The 27960-nt window shown below is 36.4% G+C and overlaps 2 protein-coding genes across 10 annotated transcripts in view; both read left to right on the top strand.

Moving 5' to 3' along the window:
* LOC132193599 (tensin-1) overlaps positions 1–22825 on the top strand; it is a 124914-nt gene extending 102089 nt beyond the window's left edge. For 3 of the 9 annotated variants that reach the window (XM_059614363.1, XM_059614369.1, XM_059614365.1), the window contains 14 exons: positions 4133–4500; positions 6478–6944; positions 9129–9227; positions 16920–17096; positions 17683–17835; positions 17966–18254; positions 18627–18773; positions 19262–19425; positions 19579–19623; positions 19863–20053; positions 20112–20330; positions 20917–21060; positions 21117–21399; positions 21868–22824. In XM_059614363.1, coding sequence (XP_059470346.1) covers positions 4133–4500; positions 6478–6944; positions 9129–9227; positions 16920–17096; positions 17683–17835; positions 17966–18254; positions 18627–18773; positions 19262–19425; positions 19579–19623; positions 19863–20053; positions 20112–20330; positions 20917–21060; positions 21117–21399; positions 21868–22039 — 2918 coding nt within the window. In that variant the 3' untranslated portion in view covers positions 22040–22824. Of the gene's footprint in view, positions 1–4132; positions 4501–6477; positions 6945–9128; positions 9228–16919; positions 17097–17682; positions 17836–17965; positions 18255–18626; positions 18774–19261; positions 19426–19578; positions 19624–19862; positions 20054–20111; positions 20331–20916; positions 21061–21116; positions 21400–21867 lie in introns of all 9 variants that reach the window. The other 6 variants (XM_059614360.1, XM_059614361.1, XM_059614368.1 and 3 more) reach the window with 5 other exon arrangements.
* A 789-nt stretch (positions 22826–23614) lies between these two features.
* On the top strand, positions 23615–27951 carry LOC132193602 (DNA topoisomerase 3-alpha). The gene is made up of 17 exons (XM_059614370.1): positions 23615–23953; positions 24011–24220; positions 24278–24530; positions 24591–24761; positions 24811–24986; positions 25095–25275; positions 25329–25436; positions 25488–25597; positions 25649–25853; positions 25906–26089; positions 26139–26226; positions 26282–26539; positions 26594–26741; positions 26800–27138; positions 27196–27459; positions 27525–27737; positions 27801–27951. Exons 1-17 carry the CDS (start codon positions 23768–23770, stop codon positions 27833–27835), a joined length of 3129 nt encoding a protein of 1042 aa, XP_059470353.1. The 5' UTR covers positions 23615–23767; the 3' UTR covers positions 27836–27951.
* The last annotated feature ends 9 nt before the right edge of the window (positions 27952–27960 follow it).

Here is a 27960-nt window from a genome sequence, read left to right as displayed (position 1 = left end):
AATTTTCCTCAAAGTTGAACTGCGATTATTCAATATATTAATTGTTTATTTTTACTTTAGAAAATCAACCAAGTTGTTATCATGTTTTTTCACTAGAAAAAAACTTGCATTGCTCTATCACACCTTAATCCACCTTATATATTTTCCTCCCTTCTTAACTGCCTCAGTTTATCGAAAACCACCCCTCAATTCGTCACTGTCCGCGAACTCTGTAAACAAAATCCGCGTTATTGTGCCCAATTCGTTTCGCCAAAGCTCTCAATTTAAAGAAAGGGGCGTCCCTCGCTCGTTTCTTTCGGCCGCACGTCCTACTTAAATTTGTCGTCCGGTCATAAATTACCGCCGAATCCACCTCAATTCTATCATGTGTGTCTTTGTTTTGAAATTTCCTCAGCGTCTCATTCGCTCTCGACTGCTTTGAAAATATTTTCCGCGCACTCGCCAGGTCTAGAATAAAGTCCGGTAGCACTCGAGGTGCTAATTCCAAAGTGCACAGCATTTTTATGTGCTGGGCGTCGGAATTGGCCGCTTAATGAGCCGTGAGAGAGTTTGTCCTAGGCCCATTTGCTGCGTCGCAAGAAGCACAGAAAGAATAAATTGCCGCATTGTGGCCCGCGTGCGGTGACGTAAGAAGGAGCGCTTGCATCACTCTCGCTCGCGGCAGATCTGGACCCCACCTCCTTAAAAGGCGTGCTCTATTCAAACACCCACGATTATTCATCGTCTCACACGGCACAATGCCTTCGCACACCGGCATTTCAAGCCCATATTAATCGCAGCTGATCACACTGATTTGCGGTCAAAGCAAACAGAAAGTGCAGCGAGTGAAATTTAACTCTTTTGTCATCGCAAAAGATCAAATCACTCCTTAATGAGATTGAAAATTTATATAATTTCTTGTGTTATTTTAATCTTGAACAAAATATTAGAAAAATGACATAATTTTGCAATTTTTTTTTATATTCATACTAAAATTAATTCAGTAAAATTTTTTGAAAAAAGGAAAATCAAAAAGAATGCTGTAGTTATGTCGAAAAAAACTTTGGAAATAAAAAGAACTCAAAATTATTAATAACGCTTACAATTAGATTAGATTTTCGCGCTTTTTTAGCTATTAAATTGAGGTTTTAAAATCTACCCTATTTGTCACCAATTTGAGTAAATTAAATAGAATTTTTTAACAATTTGAGATTTGTCACGTTTCTCTTTTTGAATTATAAATTATGAATTTTATTTTAAATTAATTTTGAAACAAAGATCAACTATTAAAATCTGATGCTTAAAATTTTCATTTGGTTGCAAAAATAATCATCTGTTTGGATTTTTTCACCTACAAATATCACGTGTCTGTCTTTCCCAAAAGTCTGGCAAAATAACTTTTCATTAGAAAGTGGTGCAGATGTTTTGCGTCCATAAGTGCATCCTTTTCTTTCTATGCAGTTACAAAACGGCCATCAACAAAAGCAACCGTGTTCCGCTTCGGTCGTCGTTGTTGTCTGTCCCATTTCTCGAATTAGCCTCTCGCGGTTGTTTGCAGACGGGCGAACTTCAAAGCAGCATTTGAAGTCCAACCGCTTGGTGATCGCGTTGCCCAACCCGTTCTGCTCGGATTAAATCTTATTAAAAAAAAAATTAATAAATTATTATCGTAATTCAATATTTTGACTTGACAGCGGCCGATATATCTATAATAAAATGATTAACTAATTTGATCGCTTTTGATATATGCAAATCGATGGACACTTTCATTTTTTAGAAACCGGACGAGGAGGGAATTACTTTTTCGAATAATGCCGAAGATAAATATCTAAATCGCGGAGAGTTGAACAGCACAAGTGAAAGCCTCTCGCGGCGGCCGAGAGCAGCTTGCGAGAGCATTCATTCGCCTTGTAGAGTCGCGTCAGTGTGGGTGCCCGAGCATCACCTGGTGCTGTTTTTCCGCCACCCGGGCCCAATTCCGAGCCGCGATTTTCGGACCTCGGCTGGTTTAGCATGTGATCGGATAATTTAGCCGGTCGGCTGACAGGTGAGAAACAAATCGGCAGAGAGAATTCAGGTTGGGCACTCGTGTGGGCAGCCGCACAATTATTACGTCTCCTCATTTTTTTTATCGATGGCATTTCCTTCCCTTTTTCAGGTGGGGTTTCCACCAAAAATAATTAATAACTTAATTCCTTTTTTTTTAAAGAAAGCAAAATATGAGTTTTTTTTTAAAAAAAGAATATCTTATTAAAAATTAATTTGAATTGATTTTTTTTAATATTTTTTTAATTATATTTTTCTGTTAGTTTGGGTTTTTAATTTTTGATCAAGAAATTTTTATTGGCGGTTTGTGACTCTTTAAATATTTATGTTGATTTGCTAAAAAATATTATACTTGCTCTAAATGATTGGTCTTCAAGCTGAGGTTTTGCAAAAAACATTTATTGCGTCAGAGAGTCAGTCAATCAATTAATTTAAATTAAAAACTATATTTTGAATGTTAATAAGGTGAGAAACGTCGACTCCAAACAAACTAATCTCGCCGTATTTACTGCACATTAAAATCCTGAATTATGCTCGCGACTAATTTGCATTTCGCTCGAGTGACTCACGTCAGAGTGGCCAAGAAACCGATTCAAGGAGCCAATGATCCGACTCTAATGGCTTTTTAACTGTCGCGAGTTAAATTTAGAGATAAAAGGTGAATTTTTCGCATAGGTTGTTTTAAAGCACCTCGGCACGAATTGAGCGTTTCCGCGTCGGTCGCGAACTGGTTTAAGGATTTATGCGCTCTTAAAAATTTAAAAGGCACACGATCCAATACCAATACACACATCCGAGTTGTTTTTCGTTTTATGGCGGCGCGTACGTGCCTGTACATGGCGTTGATTTTAATTGGGCGCATGAGTAAGTCACTCATTTCAGTTGCATCAACTCGATTCGGTCTCATCTACCGCCGGCTCTGATGTTTTGATTACGCAAGGCCATTCAGTTGTCACTCACAGTCCGATCTATTGTCTCTCCACAGTGCTTGAAAATAATTTTAATTGCTCTAGTTGTCCCCAACCACCTTGAAAAATCAATATTTTCGAAGTTCCATTTCATTATTTTTTAGTTGCAAATTGTGTTTATAATTGTATCACCGGGCATTCTCTGCTCAAATACATTATCCATAAATTCAATAAAAAATACAAAAACAGATCATACAAAATGAACAGTCCTGAAATTCATATTGTTGGTATTAATTTTTACTGAGAAAGAACTCATTTATGATCATGATTGTATTGGTTAATTCATTAAAAACTGATGAAAAAAGACTTTTAGACACAATGAAGGCAAATTTGGACCCAAATCTTGAGCAAATTGTATGCATGCAAAAGAAAATCAATGGTCATGTCAATTTTATTTTTGTACTAAAATTTATAATGAAGAAGAAAAGAATTGAACGGTAAATTTTTCTTAAATAAAGTAATCTGTTCTTTAAGTGTGTTTTGGATTAAACAATAAGTTTTTGTCAAAATGTAGTAATAAATTATAAATAAAATTGTAAAAGAAGACAGAATTATCAAGAAATTTAAAATAAAATCTGTCTTTTTCTGCCAATAGGGGGTTTATAAGTTTCACAACTTTTGAATTACAATGCCAATTGCATAGATTTATTTGCAGAGTAAATTTCAAAAAGTTTATAAAATAAAATGGTTTTATTATTATTTTTTACTAGTCTGTAACATCAACAACATTAAATAATGTTGTTCTGAACTTATTGTCTTTTCAATTTTTACCGTCATTTATGCACCAAGCCAATAGCGATCAAAATTTTTATATAATTTATATGTGGCACATAACATACTAGGCTTTACAAAATACTTTTCAATATCAACAATGACCAAACATGCAAGATTCAATTTATCATCATATCATGAGAATGAGTAAAGCGTCGTTAAATTTATTATAAATTATATGTATTTAATCCTTATTATTAATTTTATTGAAATGCCTGTAAAATTAATCAAAAAAAATTTTAAAAGCTGAAAAACTAAAAATAAATATCATTTAAGATAAAAATGAAGAATAAAAATTACAATACATTTTTTTAAAGCTGTTAAATAATTATTAGATTAAAAATATTTTGTTATTTTTATGTTTTTAGTGGGCACGTCGTCGCCCGGAGTGAGCCAGCCGCTGGGCATTGACTGCTCGCCAGGTCCATACACCCCTGGCCCCCTGGACGGCTCCCTTTACGCGACCGTGAGCAAGAAGTCGCCGTCAGGGCACTCGCCCTCGCAGCCAGGCGTGCACAGTCCGCACACAGTCTCGATGGACTCGGGAATCTCATCGGCGGGCAACGGCGGCCAGGCGCAGGCCACCGCCACGGCCACCGACCACCAAAAGATGCTGGACCAGTTGCTCAACGACATGCTGCTCACTGTCGAAAACATCCCCGACCTGCCCGCATCGCCCAAAACGCAAACCACCTCGGTCATCGACGGAATCGACGACAGCCTCAGAGCACTGCAGGTTAGAAAATTTACAAATTAATTTTTAGAAGTTACATAAAATTAATGTGGAGTAAAAACTTAAGAAAAAATTGAAAATTTTGGGATATTTTCTTTTTGTCTGGTTTGAAATAGAAAATTATATTCATAATTGAGAAACAGAATAATTTAAAAATTTAAACGTTGGTTAAAAAATAGATTAAACTGAAGTGAATTCTGCAAATATTCAATAAAATCCAGCTCGAGTATTAACTTTTTATGGAAGTATTTTTTTTATTTTCAATTATTTTCAAATAATTAATTTCATTGCAATACATAGAATTGGTTATTGAAAATTATATTTCAATGAGAAATTAAATTTTATTTAATTAAACAGTTTTAAACTTTTTTAAGCAGTAAATAGGAGAGTCAAAAGGCGGGCGAGAGATGAATTGTAATAACTTAATTTGTTGCGTGCTGGTTGTGGGGCCGAATTGAGATAATTGTTTCGCGTCATGAACATGCTGTTTAGACACGAGAGTGGTTTTGTTCATTCATGCAAGCTAGTAATAATATCAAATTTCTCGTGCCCTGCCAGCAGTAAACATTACTCTCGGTGGATTTATGTAGTTTGATCTCGAACTCCTCCAGCATTTTTCGCCTCTAATTTATGGATTTGCCGCACAGTTTGGAACTTATAATTACACGTTTCGAAGAAATATACATTTACAACTTAAACCCACCTGAAATGCTTGATTTTGGTAAACTGACTAATTACGGATAACTGTAGAGTTCAATTTGCATAAATACAAAATGGAAATAGTTTTGGAGAGAACAAAATAAGAACGCCAAGGGATTTTTTTTATTATTATTAGTTTTAATCAATTGCATTCAATTATTGAACCAACTTGACTCGTTTATTTATAATACAAAAGTATATTTTGATCTGTTGCTAACTTTGCATCAACCAACTTGAGTGGGTTAAAAGAACAGTTTCACTTTGCCAATTAAATTAAGTTTGTGCTGCTCAAAGCTTTTTCTTTTGAACGAACAAACGCCGCCATAAATGAAGACGATCGTAAGCCCACGTGAACAACATAAAGAACGGAATCATTCCACATCACATTGAAAATTATAGGGACTGTGGATTTGAGCCTAAGAATTTCTCTGCTTCCTTAAATCAATTTTATAATTTCTTCAAATTAATATAAAATTATGGAACTTTTGAAATATCTAAATTTTTTTACCAAATTCATAAGAAGCATTTAAAATTGATCATAATTGGCGTTTGTTTATTCTTCTGTTTGAAATTTTGTTATCTGATAATGTTTACATGATTTGATAAAAATTTATATATTATAACAAATTACATTTAAATTTAATATTTTTTAATTCGTAGTAAAAAATGACAAAAATTTTAATTAAAAAAAAATGCTATTAATTAATTAAATGAAACTTTAATTGAAGATCAATTAAAGAATAACTCTTTTCTAAACAATCTCGTTGATGTTTTGAAAAAATTTTTGCTATACTAATTTGCAAATTAGAAAAATAATTAATATCTGCTATAAATCGCTGAAATTGATTTTGAATACAATTTTTCCTCCTTTTTTAACTCCATTGAGATATCGTTTAGAGAAATTTTTCAATTAGCATCTCTATAAATGGGAATTGTTTAAAAAAAAAAATTATATATTTTATATTTTCTCGAGCTCTGTTTTACTAAAATTATTGAAAATTTAATATCATCAAATCAACTTATTATTATCTCAATTAAGTAGGCAAAATAAAATGATTGTTTTATTTCTTTTTAAAATTTACATTCATTATAACAAATAAAAAAATAATTTGCCTGATAGGCTACCAAAAAAGTGTTACCAATGTTCATTTTAATTTTTTTTACTCAATTAGTCAGCGTTTAGAATCCATTACTCTGAACAATTATTTACACCCAACTTGTTTCCGCCAACACTGATTTTGAAAAATAAAAAACTAACATCAACCTGTTTTGCATTGGCAGGAGTTCCAGTTCAGCTCTCCCTCCTCGAAGCCACAGCAACAACCTGCGGCTCCCACGCGGCGGCCACCCCCCTTGAGCAACTCCCCGCCACCGCGACCTGCCCTGCCGGCGGAACTGCAGCATCAGGAGCAGCAGCAGTTGGACTCCGGCGGCCCCTCCGACGTGCCGTACCACGCGCGCCACGACAGCCGACCCTTCACGTACGGCCTGCCCGACTCGAAGCACTCGTCGTCCGACACCAACACCATGTCCTCGACCAGCACCAGCACCACCCTCCGCTCGGTGGTGTACAACGGCGACGCCCCCGCCCGCACCCCCGGCCTCGCCAGCCCAAGTCTGGTGCGAAAAGCGTCCTTCGGCAAAAACTCGGCGCCGACCAACGGCTACGGCAACAACACCAACACCTGGAGCCCTGCCAGCAACAACAAGAGCTGGTCCACGCCGGACGCGCACCACTACTCCAACGGGTGAGCCACGCTAATTCATTTTCTACGCCTTTGCTTGAACAATCGATCGGTTTTGCATGCTTAGTTTTTCTTTCAAAAATAGTTTGCAAGTTCACATATAATATCAGCCCCTGAAAGACTGGCTTGTTAATTAATATGAATATTTTTATTGTTTTTCCAAAAGTTCATAAAATTTTATATCATTTTAAAATTGAAGGCGATCCAAAAGCCTAACCTGTTCCATACTTCTTACTGAACTCGCTATTTAAATTTGTCACCAAACTTTTTAGTAATGTTGCTTTTCTTGACCAGCCTCAATTTTTTGTCTTAATTTAGCATTTGGACTTTTGATCCATTTTTCGCTAATTTATTTTCAATATTTTTGAATTGCATTTCGCAACCGTAAGCTTCATTTTTGCATTACAAAAAGAAGGCAATTGGAAATAATTCAACAGTTTTGGATCAAATTTAATTTCCGTATTTTTCACATTTAATTTTCACTTTCAAAATATCCGTCGCTGTTTCCTTCTGTATTTGAAAAATTTCACTTCACAGGATATTTGCGCTTTTAGAGATTTTCGCTTTTCATAGAATCTGACGAACCGACGTCCTCAGTCGATAATTTGATAACGCCTTTTTTGGCCAAACATCCTTGCCCTAGTATCTGGCAGCGCTTCCAGCTGTAAAAAATGTCAGTCTTTGGAATTTCATCTGTGGATTTTCAAAACCGAACGGAAACGTGTGTTTCTTGGTACCAAATTGAAATTTCAGAAATCCTGCTTCTTTTCCACCCGATCAACGTTGAAATTTGTCTGACTGACAAGTGGAAGAGGGCGAAACGAAAAACAGGTGTTTCTTTAAACAGGCGAACCTTATGGAGAGTCGAGCGGCCGCAGAGCCGCCGCTCTTTCTCTCTGCCGCGAGTCAATGTCCGAGATTTTTATACACAGCGTGGATATTATTGCCCACGCAACCGTTCCAAAGGAAGAGACAGGAAAATTATCATTATTATTATTTGAAAGAGGCGTAAGATTTGCACAGAAAAGGTTTAGAGAAGCACAATGGGCAACAAATGCGATGCTCATTTATCTCTGCCGGCACTTTTTGCATCGAAGCTAAAAGGCCGTAAATTTATTTCGCAGTGACAAAAATAACGGCCAAGGAGCCAATCGATAAATTTATTTATCCTCCTGCCCGGCATGAAAAAAATAAACTTGAAAGAGAAGCACTGACACAAATAAAAAGACCATAAATTTCACTCTGTGCGGAGACGCCTCTCCTGTTATTTCTTCTTTTTTTGCAGTTCTTAATTGCGCCATTAATTAATTCAATTAAAGTGCTACTCGACGCTCGGACAAAAAGCGGCCTTTGTGCGCTCGGTTTTTTTATTTGAACATTCATATGGAATGAAACGCACTTCTTACTCTTTGTATGGTAATTTTGTATGTGGCGACCTTGCAGACCTGTTTAGGCCCTAGGGTGGAAGAAAGGTACTTGGCAAAGGTGGGCTCGGGTCGGGAGATCGCGCGAGAACGACGCCCACATGGAAAACAAAACTAACTGCGCGCCAGAGCTTATTTCAGAGGTGTCCTTCGAGAAAATGTAAAAAAGGCGAACAAGTCAAACAAAAACGGCGCCGAGCGGACGGTTAAAGTTGTTTAACTTTAAATCCCTTGGAGATAAATTGCTTGTTCCAAACAGTTTAGAGGAAAATTAATGTCAGATGGAAGACAAACAAAATAAATTTTGATAGATCCAAAAGTTAAGATTAAAAGCAGAAAAAAATTGAAATCTTTGTAAAATAAGAAACTGATAAAAATTGATGAATAATTGCTTAAAAAATGACATTTTTAATAGATTTAATAGAATGACAAATTTAGTCATCAAACAATAAGTGCATCTTAAAGCGAGTTTTCAAATATAACTCTGGATTACCGTATAACATTGTCTGCTGATCTTTCCCCGAGGGTATAAAATCTCATTGTTAGTAGAAACTTGTCTGTAATTTTTCGAGGCGCGAACGGTAGTCGAGGCTGGGCAGACGCAACCTGATCTTTGCTTCAGGTCAAACCGCAAATAAAAACATTTACAAGCAACACAGCAGTCAGTCCAGTTGATGAAATTACATCTTGTTTGCTCGCCGCAGATCATAATCCGAGCAGCAGTTCTTGAAATTTATCTGTTTCTTTTCTGGCTGGCCAACAGAACCACGTCGAATTTCCACTCGACTTCTGCAACGAGCACCGGAAGACGCGGCAAATTGTTCATCGACGACGACTTCGACTCCAGAGATCTGCTCGACGGGTCAGTACAAAAAAAAAATTTACTAACCCGCACGAATTTTTTTTTCCTACTAACAACTCTGCTCTTACTAAAATCTTCTCTCGTTTTCACGTGATGCGGCGAGTTTTGATGTCGGTGTGTGTATTAAAAATAAACACACGCTTCGCGGCGTGGGCGTTCTGTAAAATAAATAAATGCATTTTTCACGAGAGATGAGAGGGCAGGAGGAAGACCGCGCGCGGTTGCTGCTTTTTGGTGCACGCGAGAGTCGCGCGGCTATTCCTGGTGCGGTCCGGCTGGGCGCGGGGGAGGTTTAAGCGCCAAGATTAAGCAGTTCATAATTAACACACCGCTCTGCCACCTCATTCTGCCGCCGCTGGCGAAGCACCAAACTCCAAAGATCGCTCCGTGTGTACGATAGCGTCAGTCGGACACCGAACAGTTGTTTTCGGCACTTTTTTTTTGTAAATATAAATAACACGCCTCTCAACGTCAAAGTCTGGACGTGATCGTTTTCTCGCTCATCTATAATCATCAAACTTTTGATTCGCCGTTTCGGTCTCAATAAATTTCATCATATGCCATTAAAACTTTTAAAAGTTATCTATCATAACCGCAAACGAACATATCAATTCAAACTTAGATTTTCAAAATTCAAATAAAGTTGAACTCTGTTTTTTCGGTTTTTTCTGTTCTAATAAATGTAGAGTGGTGTGTCTTTGTTTGTGTTGTAAAGTTGGCGGTTCCAGGGTATAATTTTTAAAGGTTTTTTTACGTGGTTTAACTGAAACTGTGCGAGAAAAACTTGGCTTTTAAGTATCAAAAGGTGACAATTTTTGGGTCATTTTAAATTAATTTCCTATTTAAAAGACACAATTTTGGCATTCTCTAAAGCTAAGATTTTCTCGTACAGTTTCAGTCGAACCATGTGAAATCCTATTGAAATTGAAAGGTTCCAAAATTTATCATGTAATTTTAATATAAGTCATACCGCGATGGATGATCATGAGATAGTTAGTTTTATTATGATAATGTTAATAGTTTCTCTACGTGTGCTTTTAAATAATTTATAAACTTAATTTAACGCAAAAGCTTTTTAAATATTTTAAACAATTGGTGGAAACAATAGGGGGTAATCTTGTCTGATTATAAAATAAATTCGTGAAAACAGTTAAATAAATATTTATTTATATTAAACAGTTAAAGAAATATGTGTTTAAATAAAATTAAAAATAAATGGTTAAAATTTATTTCACATTTAGTATAACTGCAATGACTGCTTTTATATTTATAATTAAATTTTATAAAATTATACTTGGTTGATTATACGGAGTCTACAATTAGTACTCATGGAGATAGGAAAATTAATAATAAATTTAAAAAAAAGCTTTTGCAATTAAGAAATACTCTCTCCTCAGTTTTGATTAATTTATTTGTAAATGAAATTTTCATATACTTTCTCATATCAATATAATTTGTTTCTTGAAGCCTTCATATCTCTGTTCAATTTATTTACTATCCCAGGTACAATATTAAAACTTTTCTGAAGAAAGGTGCTTGTAGTTATAATTTTATGTTCAAAATTAGTCATGAAAAATCTAAAAAAATAATTTGAAAATATGGAGTTTTTCACTCATATAGGTTATTCTAAAAATTCAATGTTAATTATAGCAAAAGGCATATTATCTGGGCTTCTTTAATAATTTTAGATCCTTTCCTACTTAATAAAAATGTCAAAACCTATTTTCCAATTCCCTGTCGTATAAAATTCAATTTTTAATCTTTAACTATAATATTCATTCTAAAACACTTAAAGTATAAAGACGTGTTCTAGGATTTGATTAAATTGTTCTTGCTCCACTTTTGACCCCTTCTCTGGCAAACAGGCACTTACTTAACTAATTAGGGCAGTATATAAATTCCAATGCCATTGAAGAAAGTGCGATCTCAGATTGCAGGCACTCGCTATGTTATTTCAGACGCGTGGGGATCAAAAGCGGCCTGCTGTTCGTCGCGCCAGTCATAAACAAAATTATTCATGCCGAGGGTCGGTGGCGCCGCCGCCGCTCTTTCCGCGGCGTGCAAAATCGCGACAAAGTGTAAAGAAACGCCGGCCGGCGTCTCCGCGCCGTCCACCCACGGCCATGCCATACCTAAAAGTCGGACTTGTCGTTTTTAGTGCGTTGTAAAACTCAAATTATTCCGTCGGCACTTTTAACGAGACCGGGTTAATTAAGACGTTAAAAGCGTCCGTCCGTCCGCCAACCTAGCTGCGCTCATCGAGAATCCATCTTTCTTTTTCCTACTCGTACGCATAGACAAAGCGCAGGACGAGTTCGGTTTCCATCAGCCCCAGAGGTTGACATTTTTATAATTTACGACGCGGTGTGACCTGCCGGTGTGTTTTCGTTGCCCGCGCCTCTCTTCTTCTTTCTCGCGGGCTCTGCTCTTTATTTACATGGCCGTTGAGTTAAATATGACTTTTTCAGCTCGCGAGAATCGCTGTTTTATGCTCGTCATGTGCCGAGTGAGAGAGAGAGAGAAACTCGGCCTGAAGAGGAGCTGTTCCTAATCAGCCGGCCCCAGAGAGGGCACTTAAAATAAATTTGCGATGATTCAATCTTTCGAAAATAACAGAGCGCGCAAATTGAAAGATGGAAATAAAAATTTTGTTCAACAGGAAACTCAAAATTCCTCTGCAAACAGCTGTGAACGAAATTATAAAAGACTAAGAAAGGGAAAATATTTAATTTGAGAACAAATTTGAGAAAAAATTTTCATCATGAATACTTATAAATTGATATTCTACAAAACAGTACTATAGGCAACCTGCGCATCACCGTTTAATATATAAATATTACAGATAATGTGTATGGCATGTTTTCTAATTACCAAATTATTTCAGATCCTTAAATTTTTAATGAAAAAAAAGAAATTACCCCAGAAAATGAACTGAATTAAATTAAATTAGATGACAGTTGATATAAAACTTGGCTTAAAGGATTGAAAAGGAAACAAAATAGTATTAAATTAATTAACTACATAATTGTTCCATAAATTAAATAACAGCGGAAAACCTGCGCATCAAGGAATAATGCGGTAATAGATTTTAATTTTTAATTTTCATTTTAATTAACGAGTGCAGTATTTATAATTTTCTATTAAAAAAAACATAAATTCAATTTGTCCCATTGGTTTCTCTGTAGAAATTTAAAATACTCGTGTGACTTTCACAACAACAAAAATTGAAAAAAAAACCTTTTTCTATGGTGTTTGTTCAGTTAATTTGAATTCAGTTATCTCATGAGCAGTATCCATATTTTTAAATTATACAAATTTATTTAATTAAATTTTTTCCATATTGCATTGTTATATTTAAAGGTCTGGCCAGATTAAATTCAATCAACCAGTTTTTGGAGCTGGAAACAGGTGTTGTCAGCTTTTAAGGTGAACAAAAAGTGGCCATCCTCCGCCTATGAATTGCGGAATCCGCGGCGACCAAATTTGAGCCGCGGCGGCCGGTCCTACACACATTGTGTTTGTGCTCGGCTTCTTTTTACGGCCGTGGAGAAAAAGTTTCAGGTGGACGCCCCTCGTTACTCTATCGCCATTTTTGGCAGGACTCTCGGAAACTCGTTTACCGCCTCGCATCTCTTTTTCTGCTGATTACATTCGACACTGATTTGCCGTTCGCCGGTCACGTGATGATTTTGCCCGAGAAGAAGAGGTTCAACGTCAATCAATTCTGACGCGTATTAATCCTCTCGTGGGGCTCCTTTGATCTCGGCTCGCCCCTTTGACTTCTTCTTCATTTCAAAAATGCGTCCGACTGCAATTGAAAATTTTAAAAATTCCTCACAATCAGTCGTGTATACTTTGAGATTAAATAATGCAAAAGTATACTTGCTCTTATTGAGGCCGCAAGTGCGTGTTCGCGTTATTTCTGCGCAAAAACCTGTCATTGTTAGTTTTCTCTTGAGCCAGTCATTGTCCGCGCGATCTCCTCGGAATGCCGTCTGCTTTCGATGCGACGCTGATGGTCCCAGAATTTTAAAAAGTCACTTTTTTTCGGTGAATTTAGGCCATTATCGTCCCACGGTCCAGCAATTTTTAGCAAATTTGTATTGTTATTATTATAATCATTAAGAAAGATTTTTAACAGTAAATATTTAATAAGATAACATTACAGAACAACAACGACTGTTAAGTGCAATTAAAAAATTAATTAAAAAATCGAACCAGATACATACATTTTCAAAAGACTGGAAACACCCTATAATAATTAATAATTAAGTTATCATTTTCGAGCAAGTAACATAATGAAATTTCAGTGTTTTAGTTATCAAATAAATTTTCTTCATTTCATTTAATTTCTGAGGAAATCCTTAAAATACAAATCACGCCATTTAATGATTGTTGAACTCTAGAGTAAAAAAATGCTCATTTGCAAGGCTTTGTATGGATCAAAAATAAAAAATAAATAAGCAAATCCCCCTTTTCCCTTGCATTATTTATTTATTGTATATTAGTTAGGCCATTCGCAACACTGTATGGAGCGACATTACGTTCTTGATTTTTAAATTTTCATTAAAATACAATTATGAAACGTAAAACATAGAAGTTCAAAAAGTGGTTTCAATCCAATTTATTCATTTTTTTATAATAAAGATTGATAACGTAAGACTTTGTTTATTAAATTTATTTCTTTGAAGAAATTGACACTTGAGGAGATGATCATGGAAATTGTTCTTGTTGCAAAAATTGATAATGATAATAAAAAAATGGCTCTACCAGTTTCGATCATGGTTTGCAACCCTATTTCATTAGCAGGAAAAATACAAAAAAATCAGCAAAATTGCCATTTGTTTTTAATTAAAAACTATTTTTGCAATGAGGAAAAACCTGATCTCTTCATCTCTATCAAATTTATTTTAACCTTTTTAAACATAAAATTATACTTTATAAGAACTTTTTTGGGGAGTGACATGAGCTTTGCGTTACAATTTGTTAGGTCACACTTGAAAGTAAATTTGCAGTGCATCTCGTGTTGCAATACTTCAAAGCTCTCTGCGCTAATCTCGGCCGTTCATCTGTGGACGAAAAAAAAATGAAAATATTTATAAATCGGATGCGAGAGCCAGAGTGTGTGTGAAATAAAATATGAGTCGCGGCGAGGTAGGCGCCGTGCGGAGCCACAAATTGAGCAGGGCTCGTCAGCACCCACTCCTTCCATTTATATTTGTTTTGTGAAGGAGCGGGCAAAAGATTTGTGTGCGCCCGAAAATATATTATAAAACTAAAAGAAGTTGGACGCCCTCTCGAGCAGACATAGAACTCTCACGCACGAATAGAAAAACGCCGCGCGCTCCTCTCTATTTCTCTCTCTCTCTCGAGTATATTTATTTATGCTGCATGCAAAACATGGCTTTTTTATTTTGGGAACGCGAGCAGTAGGACAGACAAAAGGGCCAACCGGTGGAGTTGCAGCGAAATCAAGCGTGCGCCTCCTCCTTTTCTTTTTAGGTTATCTCTTTGGCTGTTCAAATTTATTTTTACTCGCACACCAAGATAAATAAGAAAAATTAGTCTTATCCATCGATTCCAACGAACCTACAGTCACTCTTATGTAAAAGGTCATTTAAGGAATTTGATTTCAGTTGAGTCTTATATTTTTATTTCTGAAATTTAATATTTTTATTCTTCCAATACAGCGACGATTTTTTTTTTTAGATAAAATTTATTTTGCATGAAATAATACAATTACTTTATTACAAAAAAGTTGAACGCCATTTATTTCGTCAGATTTAAATTACACGGTTTTTTTTCAAGCTGTATTCTCTATTTAAATTTAGATTGCTGGGTTATTCAATTCGATTTATTATTTCTTTACATTCCAAAGTAGCTTCTAATAAACTTTGCAAATTGGGAATCAATATATTAAGAGGTCTTATTTCAAATACAACTATTTAAATTTATTATATATTTTTATTATTTAATAAAAAAATGTTTCTTTTATGATTTCTTGAAATAAATTATTTAGAATTTTAAAACTATTATTTTAATTTTTAATAATTTTAATAATATATTTTGCAATATTTAATCAAATTCAAATTATTCGGTAGAAAATTGTAAATTACTTAGGAACAAAAGGCCTTTTCAACAACAAAATATAATTAGAAAAATATTTTGCTGTTAACCTGTCCAGTGTTGAAGTAGAAATTATTGATAAATCAATTTTGATCCTCTTTTTTCATTCCTTTGATGTTTGATGTTTCAAGATTAATAGTGCACAAATAATTTAATTAAGCCGCACCTGATTTTGAGATAAGTCGTGCTCTAGTTTGCGTTGCTGGCGACGCAAGGCATTCAATTGGCCGAAACGATGGCGAGTTATTTTTATTAGCAAATATGTGTGCGCCGTACACGTTATTATGATTTACGACGCTGAGTAATTACATTTAGACGCATAATAACTCTGGATGTCAAAATAATTTTTAAACGGGAAAACAACTTTTGGTGTCGCGAGGCTCCGCGTGGTAATTAGTAGAATCAACTTGTTCTGCTGCCTGTACAAATGACGTGAATTATTGCAGCATGGAATGAAAAAAACAGCTCCACGGCCGCGCTTTTTTCTGTCTTTTTGGTCCGTTTGGTGCGCGCAGACAGCGTTTCTCCGATTTTCTTGGCACGATTTTGACTTTTGCGGTGACCAGCGCCAAGTGAATAAAAAAAAAAACATCCCCGCGGCTTTATCATTTTATCGCGTGTCGATTAAGCAATTGAGCGAACCGGTTTAGTTTTACTTGCAAATTTAGCAGTTTTAAATGTTTCTTTTTAGCATTTTTGAGTTCTCACATCACCGCCGCCAGCAAAGCTTGCTTATTTTTCCGCCAACACCCACGCGCCATCACTTTATTATTGCAAGTCGGCCAGCCAGAAATGGCAGCAGCAACGCGATAAATTACAATCCCCCGACTGGGCAAGGTCAAAATCATTTCATCGGGCGAACGCCTCCGACTAATTTAATGCAATTCAACCCATCTCGCCAAAGAACTAAAGAATAAAAAAGCCACCCGTCATTGCGCTCACTATGGTCGCAATTTATTTGTCACTGTTGAAAGGTCAAACAATTCATATTGGGAAATACTCAGAGAAAAATCCTTTTAAGTTAAATATTCAGTAAAAATCCTTTTAAGCTTCATAATAATTTTTAATTTCCCTAAATATTACAATTTGTTTTGTAAAAGTTTCAAGGAAAAATTTCAACGTGAGGTTTTTAATTATGCCAATTAACGTCATTTCTAAATTTTTTGTGATTTAATGTGAAAATTATCTTGCAGATATTTTTATTGCACCTTCAAAAGTTTATTATTTTTCGCACATATCACAATTGTCAAAAATAAAAATACCCTTTTTGGTGTTTCACGAAACGAAAACAATCAAGGAATATCTCAACAACTGAAATTCTAATTTAATCTCCATAATTTTAATGTGCCTGGTTCGATTTTAAAATATTAATCTGTGCAAATTAAAACAAACATTTAAATATTTTGCATATTTCCGCACGTCGAAAGTTTATATGAATTAAATTTGGTGAAATTTCCTGAACCCATAATTAACCAGCTAGATTTTTTACTCGTAAAACGCCTTTTCGCTTCAAGGGAACCTAAAAAATTGCGTTGTTTTTAACATAAAAATAATTTTTGATTACAGGTACCCTGACAGTACCCTGAGTAGCAGCGCCTCCACGAGTAATGGTGGGCTGACGTGGCTGCAACGCCAGCAGCAAAAGTTGAGGGACCGGAAGGAGCAGCAACTGCGGGCCGAGCGGTATCCGCATGAAACCAAGTTGCTGACCGAACTGCGCACCGTCCAGAATAGAATCAGCAGGTGAGAGATCGAGTGTTGCAGTCGGTGTGTGTTTTTTCAGCGCTTTCAGTTTACATAGCACTATTTTTGGTTTGAAAACATCAGCACAAAATCAAGTGAAACATTAAAAAAAAATTACTTGAGACTGAAGAGTTGAAAATTTTTCACAAAACAACCCTAATCCTTCACATTATATTAGTTTATTACCAGCAATTTTTCACTCACGTTTGAATTGATTTGTTTTATTCGCATCTTTTTAAGAGGCATTCAACCTTAAAAGGAGTTTTTCAAGTATAATTTATATTTAAAAATTTAACAAGGATTATCCTGAGAACTGGCCAAGCTTTAATTAAAATTTTATTTTGAGAAAAGTGGGCCTGGTTAGTCTTTTGAATTTTTCAAAAAGATTTATTTTTTAATTAAAAAACTTCAAAATTAAGGTTGATTGTCTTTGCCAGATTTTGCCCAGTGATACATTTAAAGTTTTTCACCAAATCACACCCTTTTTTGAATCGTTTGCAAAAAGTTATTCCTGGGCGAAAACTGCACTTTAAGCACAGAGATTTGCCACTAACCAGCACTACTATTTTGCCGGTCACTTTTGTAGACCTAACGGCTCTAGCCCCCGCCGCCCAAGCACTGAGGATGGCTATGCTAGCGACACCACCCTCTTGCTGTCCGGAATGGAGGATGACCCTCTTGTAGCCGACAGTCCCTCTCCACAGTACAGCACTCCATTCGCAGTCAATTCCACCCATAGGTACCTCTTCTTGCTCTCTCTTTTTTTCTCTCTCAAGCGTAAATATTTCTCAATTATAAACGCCGACACCTCTTTCTCTATTTCTCTCAATTAAAATTAAATTGTTAAAACGCATCACTTTGCTTCGCAGCTTCAACCGAGGCATTTCGGCGCCCTCGTCGCCAATCCTGCCGAACCGCAGCTCGAGCCGAGAACGCACCCTTCGCTATCAGGGTCAGGGCAGCGGCAGCCAGAGCCACCACCAGGAACTGGCCACCATTATGTCCGGCGTCAAACCCCTCAGCAGACAAAAGTCGGACACTTCGTTCGACCGCGAGAGACCGTTTGTGGCGGTCAAGAGGGCGCACGAACAGCAGCAGCAACAACAACAGCAACAACAGCAACAACAACAGTACAACAGGCGACTGGATTCCCAAACCGTGAGTTTAAAATTTTGATCGACTTTTGAGAAGATTCATCATTATTCATTTATAAACCCAGACAATTCACCAATTTTTGAATGTTTTTATTATTACAAAATATTGAACTTTCTGTTGTTTTGCTTTAATTTTAGAGCATTAGAAATTTAGATTCACCAAAATGCAATCATTTGGAATAAAATTATGTGCTAGTGCTTTGCTCCGATGTCTTGTTGCATTTTTTTTTATGGATTGTGAGAAATGAAGCACAAAAATTCAGTTTTACGTTTTAGAAGCTTTTCTATTTTCCACCAAATATTTTTTAAGAATTTCTTTCAATGCAAAGTGCATGGATTTGAATGATTTTTCGATTTTTGTGATTGATGCTTGTAGAGTTCCCCTGCTTCTCATTATTCCCTGCTCGCGGCTCAGCCTGCTCTGGGCCAAGTGAGCCACTACTACTCCATCAGACAGAATCAGCCGACCAGGACATACACCAACGGACACGATTATAACAAATCCCCTTCACTTTATAACGGGGTGAGATCTCATTAACCGCCAATCAATTAAACACACATTATAAACCATCAAAACATTTATCACTGATAATAATTTAACACATTATTTTCGTGGTGATTTGAATTTAAATTCGGCTTTTCCTTGATGGGTTTGCGTGAGTTTTTTTTTATTGTTTAAGGAAAAACAACATTTTTCGGCTGCAGGCTGCAGCCATAATTCATGAGTTAAGAAATTATTTTGACAAGAATTAGTATAAAAGTCAATCTTTTTTCAAAATTATTTTTCTTTCAAAGTAACAATTTTCTGTGAAAAATTTTTTAATACATGTAGAGGAGGAAATTGTTTTTTCTTAAACAATAAAAAAAACTCAAAAAAACCCGTCAAGGAAAAGCAAAATTTAAATTCAAATCACCTAGATCGTGAGCTCTACTAAAAAATTTTGTTCCTGTTGCTTTTTTTTTTTTTAATTTCCAGAAATTCGTGTGTAATTTATATTGCTTGAATTGTAGGGTTTTGATGAGTTTGACGCGAGCAGTCGGCCGCAAACGCCTGCCTTCCCAGTCCACCCTCGCACCCCATACGCCAACAACAGCGCCAGTCCGTACCCGCAGACTCCCCAGCCTGGCGACAGTCCGTCGAGCGGCCTCCCGCCAAAGAGCCCCACCGCACAACGGTAATTTAGTTTATTTTTCATGTAAAAACCAATTCTTTCCCTAGGGCTTGTTCTTTTTCTTTTGCCAGACGCATTTTCATTTGGTCTTTTTCCTGAATTTTCAAATCTCAAAATTCTCTCGCTTTTTATTTTCCTTCTTTTTTATTTCGCCAGACGGCTTCGGATGCGAAAGTGGCCATCCAATACTTCTTTGACTAGGTAAGCCAGTGAGCTCTTCATAGGTCTAGTGTGGCCACCACACCTCACACTTTAACCTGGCTTATCTGGTCTCTAACTTTTGGTATGAATGCGCATCACAATCCACATAAAATAAAACGTGAATTTCTCTCATCCACACAAAAATACATTTTGCATAACTAAGAGTGGTCTGAACGTGAAAAACTGGACGAAATATTTTTTCTTACATTTTAAATTAAATGTGAAAATTTTGACCGCAGCCGAGAGCGGTCCATGTCACCAGGATCGGACGCACCAACCACTCCGTCCTTGTACGGCGGCCAGTCGAGACGGTCGTCCATCCAGTCTTCTGGAGGCGAAACTGTGACCCAGGAGGTCAGCCCAGTCCATGTCAAATTTGTCCGAGACACGTCAAAATACTGGTACAAACCAAACATCTCCAGAGAGGAAGGTGCGCGAATTGCCTGTCGATGTTTTAATTCGTAAAAATTAATCCGAATGAATTTCAGCCATTGCTCTGCTGAAGGACCAAGCGCCGGGCACATTTGTGGTTCGCGACTCCAATTCCTTCCCAGGCGCGTTTGGTCTTGCCCTGAAAGTGGCCACGCCACCGCCATCCACCCCAGGTGGCACCAGAGATCAGGGCAACGAACTGGTCAGGCACTTTTTGATCGAACCCACCTCCAGGGGCGTCAAACTCAAGGGATGTGCCAATGAGCCCGTTTTCAGTGAGTTTAATTTTTAATAATATTTTCAAATTTTAATTATTTTTAATTAAATTTAGTTTATAAGTGATTTTACTCTTTAAAATCATGATAAAAATTATAATTATTAACATGAAATATTGTAAAATATATTATATATTGTTGTTGTTTATTTGTCCACATTGTTACAAATACATATTTTAAATTTGTATAAACTAAAGTTCATCTCAAAGTCGAAATAAATTCATCTCTTTTGCACATATATTGCTTATAATATTTACTAAACAGATCATAAATTTATTAATAATATTAATAGCATCAATTAATTATGCAAAAATTTTGTTAATAATTATAATAATATAATGATTTAGAATTAAATATATAAATAAATATCTGGATAAAGTTAATAACTTGAATTTTATTATTAATTTAAATCAATTTTATAGTTTAAATTGAAATTTATTTGAAAAAATGATTTTTTACTAATTTTTAATCCAGATTTTTAATAAAAAAGCAAATAATTTTTATTAAAATGTTACCTAAATTAATAATCATATATATAAGTCATTTGTAATTTTATTTATTAATTTTTACTCCGCATTTTTACTAGGTTCGCTCTCAGCCCTGGTATATCAACACTCCATCACAGCCATTGCCCTACCCTGCCGACTTGTGCTCCCTGAGAAGGACATTGCCCACAACGACGGACGAGGGACCCTGAGCATGACCCAGCAATTGCTCGCCCAGGGAGCAGGTACATTGAATTTTATCCAAAAAAATTTTAATTTAATAAAAATTCCCTTAAATTAGCGTGCAACGTGCTCTATTTGATCACCGTGGACACCGAGTCGCTGACGGGCCCTCAAGCCATCAGAAGGGCAGTTGCGCAGCTTTTCGCCTCCAGACCGCTTCCCAAAGCCACCATTGTGCACTTCAAGGTGGCCAGCCAGGGCATCACTCTGACGGACAACAGGAGGACCTTGTTCTTCAGGCGCCACTACCCAGTCAATACCATCTCCTTCTGTGGCCAAGACCCTGACGACCACCGGTGGAGCCAGAAGAGTGAAGATACTGGCATGCCCATCAGCTCCAAGTAAGCTCATTTTAATTTTTTTTTTGTTTATTTAATATAAGATCAATTAAACAAGGAATGCAAAAAAATTGTATTTAAAAATCAAAACAGTTGAAAAGTTGTTTTTATATATAAAAAATTTCAAAACTTCCAAATTTTAAGAATAAATACTGTGTTTTTATTTAAAATGGAAACTTTAAAAGTGCCATTGTTATTTAAATTGAAAACATTTAAGATAACAGAAAAAATAAAATATGGTAATTTTAATAATTTTATGTCAAATTAAAATATTGTTCATGAATTTTTAATGAGAAAACCAACTTAAAAAGTGGATGACTTATCAATTGACGTTCCTATACAAGATGCAAGTTTTTTGTTTTAAGTATGGAAACATTTTATGTGTAATTTCAGTATTAATTCTTACTTATAATTTTAATTTTGATACATTTTCCTCTTGTTTTATTTAAATCTTGTTTTTTTCTTTTTCAGTCGGTGCTTTGGATTTGTGGCGCGAAAGCAGGGCAGTCTGACTGCCGACAACCAGTGCCACTTGTTTGCCGAACTTGAACCTGAGCAGCCCGCGACGGCCATTGTAAATTTTGTGTCCAAAGTCATGATGACCGGCAGCCACAGTCCGTCTCTGGGTGGGAAAGTCGTCTAGCAAGAGAGAATCACCGCAGAGAGCCTTACGAATGTTATATTTGTAAATTTGCCGAGAGCATGTTAAATAATAACTGTACCAAAATCACTGTGTATAAATGTTGTTATTGTTGACGTTGGAAAAGTATATTTAAATCAGAAAAAGATTTCTATTTGAAATTGGCTGAGAAAGAAAGTCACACATGTTGAGATAATCGAAAGTAAACATAAAAATTGCGAGTCGCGAACAAAAATCGTCTATCGTGGAGTGCCGATTTTAATTATTCTATTGAATTTGTATAACTTATTTTTATCTTGATCACGTACGTATATAATTATTTTATAATTTCGCCTCTGCTACTTAAAGGAGGATTCAATGATTAATGTGTAGGCAAGCTAACAAAAATCTTTGTGCCATAACTACTGTCCGTACTGTACACACATTTACAAACACGCAGCATTTTTCATTTTATTCACGCTCTAACAGCAACTTTTAACAGATCTGATGTGTAATTCCATTATTATGATACTATAATATGAAATGTTCATTATATAAATCTCACTCTCTACGACCTCTGCAGCTCTTTTAAATCTTGATGCACATATTATTATTATGTAGTTGAAAGTATATATTTGTCGGGATAAAGTAAAAAAAATGATTAACATTGCCTTCGAAGTCAAATCAGCAGATAAATTAATATTAAAAATTAAATCAGTTGAATGAACTTATTAGGATGCAATTCTACGTATAAATGTAATAAAATGAAATATGTGGAATAAATTTATCTTCTAAAGAAAAAAAAACTGAAGTTTTACTTAAGCAATAGAATTCATTAATTTTTTATTAAATTATTATGAAGATAGTAATAATTTGATTCATTATAAATGGAAAAAAATTACGATATCCTTGGCTGAGGAAAATAGCCGATTCGTTCGTGCCTCTCCTGGACGCTGTCCTTCTTCACAGCCAGGGTCGTTGTTGAAGCCGGAGTTTTGTTCCGAGTTTCCTGCTCCTCTCTTTTCTTGTCCTCCCATTCTTTGATGTCTTCCAAACGAAGCTCAATTCTGGTCGGTTTTCTTCTGATCATTCTGTAAAAATGGATCATTTGAAAATCATTCAAGGTTTTTGTTACAGAGAGATTTTCAAGTTTAAGTAATTTTTATTTGTGCAAATGTGGAAGTTAAATTCACTAGAATCTACAAATTTGGATAAAAAAATAAACTGTTTAATAAATTGACGCTTTTATTATTTTAAATGGTGGGTATTTTGCTGTTATTGACATTACACGCGATTACACTGAAAAATTTACATATTGTAAATAAACAAAATAATACAAGATGATTGTACATATTTGTGTAAAAAAAGAGAATAACCTCCAGTACGATCCATACAAGCTTCCATCGCTCGTGAATTAATTTCTGTTAAAGCAAAGATTTTCTTTTAACGGTGCACCCTTTTTACCTTGTATCTGTATGAAAATATTCTGATTTGTCTTGAAATAAGCTGAAATTAAACTGAGAAACTGAAAACTGACAGATTTTTGTTGTTTTTGTTGATCTCCACAAATTCCACCACCTGGCGGCGACCTACGAACTTCAAACGTAAACATCCCTCCTGTGGGATGTGGGAAACTTTGCGAGGGAAAAAGACTGATCCGACTGTGCCATTGAAATTTCATAATTTTATCCGTGGAAAATCACAGCTTTTCACTCTTTTATTTCACTAAATTATGCACAGACGTGAAATCCAATGGTCGGCTTTCCGCTGCTAACGTGGACAAGCAGATTTTTGACGAGAAATACAACCTGCTTGCCGAGTCTTTGGTGCTCTTCGCGGAGACTCGAGTCCACGATGAGGAACATTTTGCACGTTGCAGAAAAGAATGACGCGGCCAAGAATATTTCGGCGATCATGTCGGGCCGAAATGCACAACGGGTACGTGCATAAAATTAATATCAATAAATTGATTAATTTTAACATTTAATTTTCTAGAGGGAAGGCATTTCGAAGTTCAACAAAATTTATCAGTTCAACCAGGCCTTCCAGGGCCAGAATTGCAACATGATCTTCACCTCGGTGTCAGGTCACCTGCTTGGCCACGATTTTCCTTCCACCTACAGGGGCTGGAACTCGTGCAACCCTGTCGACCTTTTCTCAGCACCCGTCATCAAGTCCTGCACAAAAGACATGGAGAACATAAAGGTTTTTTTTACTGAAATTGAGATTAATCAGGAATTGTTTAAACTTTGTTTATTTTAGAGGACTTTGGAGAGAGAAATTCGCGCTTGCGACACTTTGGTGATTTGGACTGATTGCGATCGAGAGGGAGAAAACATTGGTTTTGAGATCATCGACGTCTGCCTTGCGGTGAAGCCGAACATTCGTGTGTTGCGAGCAAAATTTTCGCAGATCACAAATCAAGCCATCAACAGGGCACTCAACAACCTTGTTGAGCCTGACAAGAGGGTCAGCGATGCCGTGGAAGTGCGCAGTGAGCTCGATTTGCGAATTGGTAATAAAAAAAATTCAATTTTGAACATTTAATTTTATAGTGAAAAAATTTTCTGGACAGGTGCGTCATTCACCAGATTCCAAACGCTGCGACTTCAAAAGTTATTTCCCGGTATCCTGAGCGAAGGACTGATTAGTTACGGCAGCTGCCAATTTCCCACCCTCGGATTTGTTGTTGAGAGGTACAAATCTATTCAGGACTTCATCTCCGAAAACTTTTGGAAAATTGAAGGTTTGTTTGAATTTTTAGATTGAATTTTGTGCAGTAATTTTTTTATTAGTTACGCATGAGAAGGAAGGAGTATTAGCTCGATTCAATTGGGAGGAGGGTGAACTTTTTGATGAAGATGTTGCACGAAGTTTATTCGAAGCGTGCCAGGAAATCAACTTGGCGACTGTTGAGAACGTGGAAAGCAAGCCCAAGTCAAAGTGGAGACCTGCTCCTCTTGACACTGTGGTAAGAGTATGATTCGTTAAATTTAAATGTAAGACTTATTTATTTCAACGTTAATTGACATGTTTTTTCTGTAGCATAATAAATGAATTTTTAAATTTTATTCTCCAGGAATTAGAAAAATTGTCATCGAAGAAGCTCAGAATTACTGCAGCAGAAACAATGCGCATCGCAGAAAAGCTTTACACCCAAGGCTTTATTAGCTATCCTCGCACAGAAACAAATATTTTCCCCAAGGATCTGGCTCTTGCGCCTTTAGTTGAAATGCAGGCACAGGATCCTCAGTGGGGAGGTGATTTGTCAATTTATTAATTTTTTCGTGTTTTATATTATTTTTTTATTTAGATTTTGCACAACAAGTGCTGCAAGACGGGCCAAATCCTAGACAGGGCAAAAAATCCGACCAGGCTCACCCTCCTATTCATCCGACAAAATACTCAAATTCCTTGCAAGGTATGATTCAAAATAATTTGTAAACAATTTAACAACAAAAATTATTGTCAGGTAACGAGAAAAAGGTTTACGAATTGATTGTGCGCCACTTTTTGGCATGCGTGTCGAAAGACGCTAAAGGGCACGAAACAAAAGTGCACATAACTATCGGTGAAGAAAAGGTAGTTTTGACAATTTTGAATCTTTTGAGCGTTGCAATTTGATTTTTATAGTTCAACGCAAAAGGACTGATGGTTCTGGAAAAAAATTACTTGGAAGTCTACATTTATGAAAGGTGGTCGGACAGTGAAATTCCCATTTACAATGTAGGTGAACAATTCGTGCCCACAACCTTGGAGCTCAGAGAAGGAGAAACGTCTGCTCCAAATCTTCTAACTGAGCCAGAACTGATCACTTTGATGGAAAAGCATGGCATAGGTAATTAATGCAATTTAACTGCCAGATGAAACCATTAAGATTTTTTAATTAGGCACCGATGCCACTCACGCTGAACACATCGAGACAATCAAAAAGAGGAATTATGCAGCTCTGACCAACAACAACTTCTTCATTCCCCAGCAGTTGGGAATGGCACTGGTTGAGGGCTACGACAGCATGGGCTTCCACATGTCAAAGCCATACTTAAGAGCAGAACTTGAAGCGGATTTAAAAAAGTAGGAGCATTTTTAAATATTTTAATAAGGAATTAAACATCTATTCCAGAATCTGTGAGGGCCAGAAGAATCCCCAGGATGTTCTTCGTGACCAGATAGCACGGTACAAGGAGGTCTTTGAGCAAGCGGTGGCTCAAGTATTAATTTTTTTTAAATGTTAAAACTTAAATTTTTATTTCAAAAAATTATTAGGTAAACAAGCTTGATTCGGCAGTTGAGCAGCATCTTGGGGTTCGACGTGAGGCAAATGCTGTTTTCGATCTACCTGCTCCCATTTCCAGTCAAAAGTTTGCCACTTGTCCAGGCTGTGGCCAAGACCTGATTGTCAAGCAGAAGAGAGACGGTGACACATTTTATATTAGCTGCTCGGCATATCCTGCTTGCAGAAATTCTATTTGGCTACCGTCGGCCGTACGGAACGTTCAAGTTACGGATCAAACTTGTCAACAAGTAATTTTTGAAATTTTATTTAAAGATATTTTAAATGATTATTATTGTTTTCAGTGTGGCCCAAGCACCAAAATGCTTAAATTTGACTTCAAAAGAGGGGAAATGGACGTTTTTTACCCAACGCTTGAGTGCACAACTTGTGTAATGGGCTGTGATAGAACTTTCCTCGACAATTTGGACATACGAGGTTTCAGCAGAAGAGGTTTTTTGAAATTTTTTAATAAATTAGAGTGATTTTAACTAATTTTAATATTCTGAAGGCCCTGCCAGACCAAATCAAAACGGAGGAGGAAATAATCCTCCTGACGATGATTTTGGCAACGGGCCCCCAGGACCTGGGTTTGGTCCTGGAGGTGGTGGGAACACGACATTAAGCATTTTTGGAAGCAGGAGCACGACCACCTCAACGCAATCAGGCCAAAATCAGCAGTCGAACAAGAAAAAAACAGACAGCAGCAAAAATAATGCTTGGACCATTGGACCGATGGGTGATTTCGGGCCTGATATTTTCACGGATGGAAATTCTACTGTGACATGCAGCTGCGCTAATGCACCTCCAGCTGCACAAAGGACTGTCAGGAAAGAGGGTCCAAATAAAGGTATGATGTGCTCATTAAAAGTTATCGGCAGAGTAATAATATTATTTTATTGAAAAGGTCGACAATTTTGGGGCTGTGATAAACCAATGGGCCAAGGTTGTGGCTTTTTTAAGTGGGCTGATGACCCTGCTTTAAATGGTCAACAGCAGCCAATGCCTCATGCAATCTGGGCGCCTCCACAAAGAACACAACCTCCACCACAAAGAACGCAACCTCCTCCGCCCCTGGTTCCACCAATAAATAATGATGACGAGGATGTGTTTTGTAATTGCAATGCACCAGCAATGATGAGAAATGTACGAAAAGAAGGTCCCAACAAAGGTAAATGCAAAGCATGATTTTTGCGTTCATTAAAAAACAAACTAATTTAATAATTTTTCCATCAGGACGTCAATTCTGGAGTTGTGGAGGGACAAACCGTTGTAATTTCTTCCAATGGGCAGATGAGGATGCGCCTCCTCAAAACTTTGGCCAACCAGCATTTGGTGGTCAAAATCAGACCAATGGTAATTTTAATGATTACCAAGGAAACACAAATACTCGGCAGAACAAACGAGGGGGTGGAGGTAAAAGAAAGTGCAGTATTTGCCATCAAGAAGGTAACTATTTTGTTAAAATTTAATTACATATTAGATCTGATCAGGATGATTTATTTTTTGCAGGCCATACAAAGACAAGGTGTCCTAATAGGAACTGAGAAAACCACAATCTTTAATTTCTTCTACTTCTGTCCTTCTACGAAGTCATTCAATTCCTATTCAAATAAATAGTAGAGTTATATTTTGATAACAAAATGTTTGTATTTTTTGTTCTTGACAATGA

The sequence above is a fragment of the Neocloeon triangulifer genome, unplaced genomic scaffold (genome assembly GCF_031216515.1).
Source record: "Neocloeon triangulifer isolate White Clay Creek 2 clone unplaced genomic scaffold, ASM3121651v1 ptg000004l, whole genome shotgun sequence".
NCBI classification, from domain to species: Eukaryota; Metazoa; Arthropoda; class Insecta; order Ephemeroptera; family Baetidae; genus Neocloeon; species Neocloeon triangulifer.
The sequence above is the reverse complement of the archived record's forward strand: the minus strand, read 5'-3'. Positions and strand labels throughout refer to the sequence as shown.

Excerpts from the sequence above, each read along its gene's own strand:
- LOC132193602 (XM_059614370.1), top strand. The coding sequence starts at position 23,768 with ATGGTCGGCTTTCCGCTGCTAACGTGGACAAGCAGATTTTTGACGAGA. Across the intron at positions 26,090-26,138 it reads CTTGAAGCGGATTTAAAAAA|AATCTGTGAGGGCCAGAAGA; the intron begins GTAGGAGCATTT and ends CATCTATTCCAG. Across the intron at positions 27,460-27,524 it reads AAAAGAAGGTCCCAACAAAG|GACGTCAATTCTGGAGTTGT; the intron begins GTAAATGCAAAG and ends TTTTTCCATCAG.